This window comes from Egretta garzetta, unplaced genomic scaffold, assembly GCF_000687185.1.
Source record: "Egretta garzetta isolate BGI_Z169 unplaced genomic scaffold, ASM68718v1 scaffold75, whole genome shotgun sequence".
NCBI classification, from domain to species: domain Eukaryota; kingdom Metazoa; phylum Chordata; class Aves; order Pelecaniformes; family Ardeidae; genus Egretta; species Egretta garzetta.
Window position 1 is genome coordinate 127,942 of NW_009259589.1, and position 7,581 is coordinate 135,522.

Below are 7,581 nucleotides of genomic sequence, written 5' to 3' on the forward strand. Positions count from 1 at the left end.
CTGAGTACCCCAATATCGTTTTCTCCAGGGTGATGTGTGGGGACCCTCCTGGCCCTGCACCACCTGGGGAGGTGCGGCAGTTTGGTCGCCAGTTCCTGGTGGAGGCGCCGGGAGGGCTGCAGGACTGTGCCATGTTCTATGTGGGAGCTGAGGGCCTGACCCTCACCAGCTTCATGCTGACCTGGAACTGCTGCCCCTTCAGTTCTTTTGACCCTGCCACTGGCTGGGGCGTGGCGGGCTACCTGGCTGTGCTGCAGCACCTCCGGGAGCTTCTGCGCCGGGCTGGCAAGCGCAGCTACACACTGGCCGTGGGGAAGCCGAACCCTGCCAAGCTGGCCAACTTCCTGGAGGTGGACATCTTTGTCCTGGTGGCCTGTGCTCAGAACTCCCTGCTGGACTCCAGCGACTTCTACCGGCCTGTTGTGACCCCCTATGAGCTGGAGCTGGCCTGTAACCCGGCCCGTGAATGGACAGGGAACTACTTCACTGACTTCCGAGACCTGCTGCCAGGTAAGAGCTGGAAACCAGCTGCCCAACACCTTCCTGCAGCATGTCCTGCCCTGCTCCCCTGCCTGGAGGCTACAGTTGCCCCGGACGGAGGACAGACATGAGCACCAGGCTAATGTTACCATTTCCTGGCAGGTGCCTGTGCGCACGTTGAGCCCCCACCAGCCATCCCTGCAGCAGAGGCCACTCCTGACATCTCGCTGATCACAGGGGAGATGCGTGCCACCCACCTCTGCGACCCCATGGCCCCCCAGCTGCCCCCCAGCACCACCCTGGCCTGCAGGGACCAGACACGTGCCCTCATGGAGATCAGCCCTGCTGGTTTGTGATTTGGTTTTGTGGTAGGGCTGAGTCCCAGTGCAGGGGCAGTGCCGCCTCCCTGCTCCCAGTAACAATTCCCTTTCTCTCTCCTCCCAGCCTCCTTTCTCGAGTCCCGCAGCTGGCGGGGCCTGGAGCAGCAGCTGGGGCAGACACCCATCTCCAAGGCTGTGCAGGGCCGACGAGGGATTGCCATCGCCTACGAGGATGAGGGGCGCAAATAACCAGTTCGGTAGCAGCATCAGCACCCAGCCAGGAGCAGGGGGCGTGCAGGGGCCCGGGTGTCACCTGTCACCAGGTGTCAGACCTGTGAGGGTGTCACGAGGATCTGGACCTGCCACCAGTTGGCCCCGCGCTGGATGCAGCCTTGGGTCAGTAGTACTGCGGTGGGAGAGTGGGAGTTGCAGGTGTGTTTGGGGATGCCCGTGGCACCCTGGGGCTCATGGCCAGGGCAGCAGCAGGGCCAGGAGAGGCACTTGGGCCAGACCTGGCCTCTGAGGGCTCCCCAAGTGCAGGGCAGCTTTGGCCCCACAAGGGAAAGGTTACAGCTTTGCGTGAGCTGACTGCCAGGACTCGAGGCTTATGTGGGCTACTGCTGGTAACTAAAGCTGAGCTGAAAAGGACTTGTGAGTGAATTGTCTTCTAGAATAAAACATGGACTCAGGAGTGCAGGCAGGGCTGACACCAGACATCCCGGAGTGAAAACACAGATCACAGTGCCTGCTCTGGTGTCAGCTAAAACCAGCCTGAGAGAACAGCAAACCAGAACTGGGACCCCCAGAAATGAAAACACCTTCACAGGCTTAGCTGGGGAAAGAAGGAAAAGGGGAGAGGGCTCTGAGTGTGAGGTCTGAGCCACGGGAGTGGGGCACACACATCCTGTGCTGCAGGGAGGGAGGACCCTGCATTCAGTGGGGTTGCAGTCTGGACCCTCTCGCATGGGACAGGACTGTTTCTGCTCCATGAGCTGCTCCATGCTGGGCAGGAGAGCATGGCGAGTTGAGGGGGCTGGTTTTCGCCATCCCTCCCACAGCCAAGGGGGAGAAGAGGCTTTGAGGGATCCCAACCTTCATTAAAGCCCCTCCCTGGGGTTCTTCCCCAAAGCCAAGGGGCAGGCAAAGTCCCGGCACCACAATAATGACAGCCACAACATAGAAATATTCTTAATATAATTAGGTGCAGGGCCTCCCCCCTCCCAACCACACACGTACAAATGAGCAGGGGGCGAGCGCCCCCCCGCCCAGCCAGCCACTGCCACAGGCAGAGGGGCAGCCTCCCCGCCCTGGGGCATGGGCACCCACAGGGAAGGGCTAGTAGCCCGGGCACAGGGCAGCCTGCGCTGGGGCAGTCCTGCCCAGGCTTCCCCCCCCGCCGCCACCTCCTGCAGCCGGCACTCCCATCCCCTGCGAGGGGGGAGCATGCTGGGGGAAACAAAGATGCTGACACCGAGATGCGGCCACCAAATCTAGCTGAGGAGCGTCCCGAGTGGGTTAATTCTAGGTGGAGGGTTATTCTACGAGCCGTACTGCAGCAGGGTGGGGAGGATGGGGGGGAGCTTCCTTGCGGGGAAGAGCTGGTCCGGGCAAATTGTCCGCGGTCCTGGCCAGGTGCTCAGTAGTCTGCTGTGTACTCTGTGCCATGCAGCCCTCGGCACAGCAGGGTGAACTCCTTCACCGTCTCCTTCACTCGCCGCTTGTTCACACGCTCTCTGCTAAGACAGAGGGAGGGGACAAACATGAAGACACACGAGGCTGTGCAAGGAGGGTCATTCCCACCGCACCTGGGGTGCAGCCACCACAGGGAGGGGTGCATGAACCTGAGGATCTGCTGGCTGAAGGTCTCCTTCTGCTCGGGGCTGACGCGGGCCGAGGGGAAGCCGTCCTGCTGCATGGCCTCCTTGATCCAGATGCTCAGGTAGCTGAAGCAGTGCTTGTTCAAGGCAAAGAGGATTTCTGCAAAGTGATCCATGAGACTGCGGGAGGCTTGGCCACCGATGCCCTGCCACAGAACAGACAGACCCTGCTGAGCCCCCGCCATCACTCTGCCAGCACCCACCCACGCTGCCGGGCTCTCTGCCCCCTGCTCTGCAGGGGTGCCACCCGGGAACAGAGCCCAAAGCTGCCCGAGGAGCCTGCGGTCCCAGCGTCTCTCACCTCCAGCACTGCCTGCAGCAGCACTTTGCCGTTCTCATGCACGACCTGTCCCACCGGGGCGATCTCTCCGCAGCGGGGCAGCAGCTCCGTCTGCAACACAGAGCCCAGCTTGCTCAGTACCAAGACCAAGTTCCACGTTGCAGTGCCCTTGCTTGACCCACTCGTGCTATCCCATCCCTCGCTGGGGGCTGCAGGCCATCCCCCTTGGGGGTGCACAGTGCCATGATACTCACAAAAAAGCCACAGGATGCTTTGACTGTTGGAGCCTCAGGGAACTTGAGCGAAAGGACACCTGCGGGCAGAAAGCATGCTGGTGAGCAGCTGGAAGCCCTGCACACCATCCCAAATCAGCCCTGTGCTCCCCAGCCCCTGGCTGGTCTGTGCCCAGCTGTGCAGGAGGAGCAGGCTGGCTTCTCCACAGAGCAATCTGGAGTGCATGCCCATGCCCATGGTACTCACCACACTGAAACACTGCTTTGACATCCAGATTGCTACCCAGGAAGAGGTCCGGCTTCCTTTTCAGAGCCTGCAAGGCACACAGACAGGCAGCATAAACCCAGCGCTGCAGAGGCAGCCAGGAAGCCTCCGAGGAACCTGGTGCCCCAGACAGCCTCTGCCTGGATGCACACTTACCTGGGCACACCCACGGTAAATGGCAGATTCACACCCAGGCAGTGTGCTACACTCGGGGACCGCCAACCCCAGGACCTGAGGATAGATGCCACGGTGGCGTACACACAAACACTTTGGACACTGAGACAGGACAGAGGGCTCCTGTCCCACCAGAGCGGGCCAGGCAGCAGCAGCGCTCCCAGGACAAGGGCAGCCATGCGGGGCCCAGCCACCTCTGTGCTTTGCTCCTCTCCTCTTGAAGACGCTGGTGTCCCTAGGGTCACAGCAACCGGTTCAAGCAGTAACCCCAGACTGGCCCGGTAGCTCACTCAGCTGGGGCTCCAGAGCACAGATGACAATGAGATACCAACATTGCTTGGCAGTTCCTGAGCAGCAAGTCTGAGATCAGAAAAACTTGTGGGTTGGTTTTTTTTCCTGCCACTTGGTGATTCCACCAGCCACTGTGGGGGTCAGGCACTGCTGCTGGGGACACCCTGAGCTGTGGCACCCTGTGCAATGGCTTGGTCCCCCCGTGCTGGCACTGGGCAGTTACTGGATGGAAATGTTTGAGTCTGCACTTGCCATTCCATTAGAAGGTTTTCTGCCCTGCCATGTAAGGCGGCAACATCCGTGCCCCGACCACCATGCCAACATGCCCACCACTGCAAGCCAGCACTGGGGATGGCAGCCACGCCTCCTGCCCTGCTGTCACTGCAACACCGGGGACAGCAGCCACAGCACTGGAGTGGCCCCGCTCTGCCTGGACCTCGGAGAGCAGGATACCAGGGCAAGGCAGCCCTCGGGCTGAGCTGTGTGCAGGGCCACTGCCTCCCTGCGAGCCTGCTCCTGGGGATGAAAGCAGGGACAGATTTCAGCCAGCAGCGCCCAGGATGCACGGCCATCTGCCCACAGCCATGGTCTCTACTTAGAACAAAATGGACTTATTTCCCACCCCTTCTTCTACAGGGAAAGCCCACAGCCATCTGCCCAGTGCAGAGAACATATGCTGGAGACTGAGAAGCTGAGTAGCAGGTTTCAGGGTTACCCCATCTCATTTCTGACTCCTTGTATCACACGCTGGAAGAGAGGACTCGGGTTTGGTCACTGAAGGCACTGCTGTACCAGACAGAGGGGGCACAATCGCAGGAACCTGCTTCCCTGCTAGATACAAGCAGAGCCCTTCATGGGGGTGATCAGGGGCCATGTTATACCCGTGCATATACATACAGATGCGCGCACCATCCCCCCTGACACCCTAGCACCAATGTCAGGTGGCTAGCTAGTGGAGGAGCAATGGTTCAGAAACACATCCACTCATCATGGCTGCTGCCATCTCGTCAGCTCCATACCAGACAACGCTTGCAAGACGTGTTGCGGTTTTTCACCGTGGAGGACTTAACCCAGCTGCTCGTAGCCCTGGTCTGGGCTCCAGGGCGGTGACCACAAGCCTCTCCCCCAGCAGCCCACTACTCAAGGGCAGCTGGCTCCTGTGATTCCACCCAAGATGCAGGTTCCTCTACCCCGCTCGTCCAGGGGGCCGGTTTTAACCTGTGTCCTGCACACTGCAAGACCATTCAGCTGGCACAGGGGTCTTCCAACGTGCTCAGGTTGCCACCTACCTGCACGATGCTTCTCCCAGCCAAACCAGACCCATGGCAGCCCCCAGGCTCTCCTGCAGGCTCGCTGCAGCACCTGCTCCTCACTCCGTTGGTGCCATGGGGGAAAGCATGCCCTCATTTTGGGAGGGCTCCATCTGATAGGACACCTTCACCAAGGGAGCACAGAGTACAAGCTGAACCTGGGCACACATGCACATGTCTATTGTAGACAGAGATGGTTTTTACCCCCATGAGATGGGGCCCTGTGGAGTTTCTCCCATTAGCAAGTGGCACCAGGTAGGTCCAGTTGCTCTTTCCCAGCACCAGGAACACTGCCTCAACTCTGAGGCCTTTACTGCCAGCCTGTCCTCCCTGCCTCCTGCCAGAGCAGCTTTGCTCACATGTTCTGGGATGGGGACAAGTCTTTAAATGCTTTCAAACATCCTCCTACACCCTCTGCTGCAGCAGCCACTGCAGAGGTAGGCACTGGCTCTCTGGTGAGGGCTGTCCTGCAGGCTGGCACAGAAGGGACATCAGGTTCTTCTCCACGGCAGCTGGGAAAACCCCAGACAGGTCTTCAAAGCAGGCTCCTCTTCTGTGCCTGGCTCTTCAGGCAGGCATGGAGGGGACACTGAACCCCACTCCTCCAGCAGACATGAGGACGGGGGGGTTCTGCATGGCCAGTTTCTGCAGCTCTCCAGAGCACACAGATCAAGCTGAGCCTCCAGCTTTGAAAAGGGCACATGAACTTGGCCAGGCACCGGGGCCAGGGAGGAGCAGTCAGCCCCTGCCTGCCAGGGAGAGGGGATGCCAAGCCCATGTCCTCCATGGGGCTCTATGGCTCTGCCTGCAGCAGACATGGTGTGCAAGGACAGCTGCATGCAGCCTTGACCAGCCCAAGAATGGAGGGAGGTGGGGGATGGTGGTGGCTGGGCCATCACAGAAGGTCAGTCCTGCATCTTCCGCCCAGCAAGGCCCTGCTTGCCCAGTCTGTCCCTGAGCTCCTGGTCAGGGGAGGTCACCGCAGCACTCCCAAGGTCTGTGCTGGCATGGAGCCCTGCCAGGGTGGGTGGATGTGCCTGCAACCACCGGTGGGGAGGCAGGCTGGAGAGCCCCAAAATCCTACCTGCAACACGGAGCAGTGATACCCACTGGACAGGGAGCAGGCGAGAGCTCCCAAACACCAGCACCTCCTGCCTGGGTTTGCAAACACAGACCTGGGTGCAAGCCCCAGCTGCTGTGGCTGTGGGGTCCTGAGCATGGGTGCTCTGGCTGTGTGGGTGGCAGGGAGCCCTGCAGCCCTCCAGTTGGGATGCTCGCCTCGGGCACAACAGCAGCGATGCTCTGCACCCTTCCCAGCACACAGTGGAGGCGGGAGGGGAGCAGCTGAGGACAAATCTCACCATGAAGGGTGCTGGCACCGCTCCGTGCAGCCTTATGGCAGGCTGACTATTTTACACTTAGCTTTGAGTAGTAACAATAACTCCAGGGTCTCCGGTATCTGTAAGACATTTGGTTTAACCCAGCATGCTCTCACGATCATCCAGCCATCCTCAAGAGTGGATTGCCAATTAGGATGGTGGCAAAACAATCAGCTGCACCAACTGGGCAGTGCCACGGGCTGCAACCAAGCCCAAATAAATATACTGTAAAGTCAACTGAAATCCTGTCACACAGAGAGATGGCTCCCTGTGAGCTGGTGACAGAGGGCTGATGTGCAGGTATCAGGAGGTAGGAGCTTCCTCTGAGTTATCAGAAGGTAGGAGACTACGTGCTGGCAGGGGAGAGGACAAAAACACTGCCTGTAAGGAGAAACCAGACAAATTTGAAATGGGGAAGATGATATTTCCACCAAGGTGATCAACCACAGGAGCAGACAGTGAGGAAAGTGGGAAACTCTCCACCTTGACACACTCTTGGGTCCAAAATCATTGCTGCTCCGGCAGGTGCATTACTTTGCCAAGGGCTCCGCAGGTGGAGCAGGCTGGGATGAAAACACAGCCCTCACCACATGAAAATTGGATCTGAAGAGATCTGCAGTTCTCTCCAGCTTTAATCCTTGGATCTACAAATGCTCAACAGCATCACTGCAGAGCATGGTCCTCTGGAAGAGGACAGGCTGGACTCACTTCTGCCATCAGACAGCTCCTGAAGTCCCAAGAGCAAGGAGCCAAGCAGGGATGGCAAGGCCATTTGTTGATGGCTTTCAAAGCACCTCACCAGATCATCAGTCTGGGAAGAGGGGCAGGCCAAGGAAGAGGAGGAACCCTTGAAACAAGTCCTATGTGTGAGGAGAGAGGATAGGGATGGGATCCTTTGGTCTCTGTGGGGTTGCTGGAATAAAGAGCCCAGGAAAACATCAGATCTTGAGTGGCTGTGGGTGGCGGTGGACT

At 59.2% G+C, this 7,581-nt stretch overlaps 2 protein-coding genes across 5 annotated transcripts in view; one reads left to right on the forward strand and one right to left on the reverse strand.

The window, feature by feature from the left end:
• Positions 1 to 1,406, forward strand: part of DPH2 (diphthamide biosynthesis 2) — a gene marked incomplete at its 5' end in the record, with an annotated part of 1,804 nt that extends 398 nt beyond the window's left edge. The window contains 3 exons of the mRNA XM_009637994.2: positions 6 to 510; positions 643 to 828; positions 925 to 1,406. Coding sequence (XP_009636289.1) covers positions 6 to 510; positions 643 to 828; positions 925 to 1,049 — 816 coding nt within the window. The remainder of the gene's footprint in view (positions 1 to 5; positions 511 to 642; positions 829 to 924) is intronic.
• Positions 1,407 to 2,020: 614 nt separating this feature from the next.
• IPO13 (importin 13) overlaps positions 2,021 to 7,581 on the reverse strand; it is a 25,794-nt gene continuing 20,233 nt past the window's right edge. For 2 of the 4 annotated variants that reach the window (XM_035893535.1, XM_009637969.2), the window contains 5 exons: positions 3,438 to 3,504; positions 3,212 to 3,270; positions 2,979 to 3,068; positions 2,642 to 2,823; positions 2,021 to 2,536 (listed from right to left, as the gene is read on the reverse strand). In XM_035893535.1, coding sequence (XP_035749428.1) covers positions 2,437 to 2,536; positions 2,642 to 2,823; positions 2,979 to 3,068; positions 3,212 to 3,270; positions 3,438 to 3,504 — 498 coding nt within the window. In that variant the 3' untranslated portion in view covers positions 2,021 to 2,436. Of the gene's footprint in view, positions 2,537 to 2,641; positions 2,824 to 2,978; positions 3,069 to 3,211; positions 3,271 to 3,437; positions 3,505 to 7,581 lie in introns of those variants that run through there. The other 2 variants (XM_035893534.1, XM_035893536.1) reach the window with 2 other exon arrangements.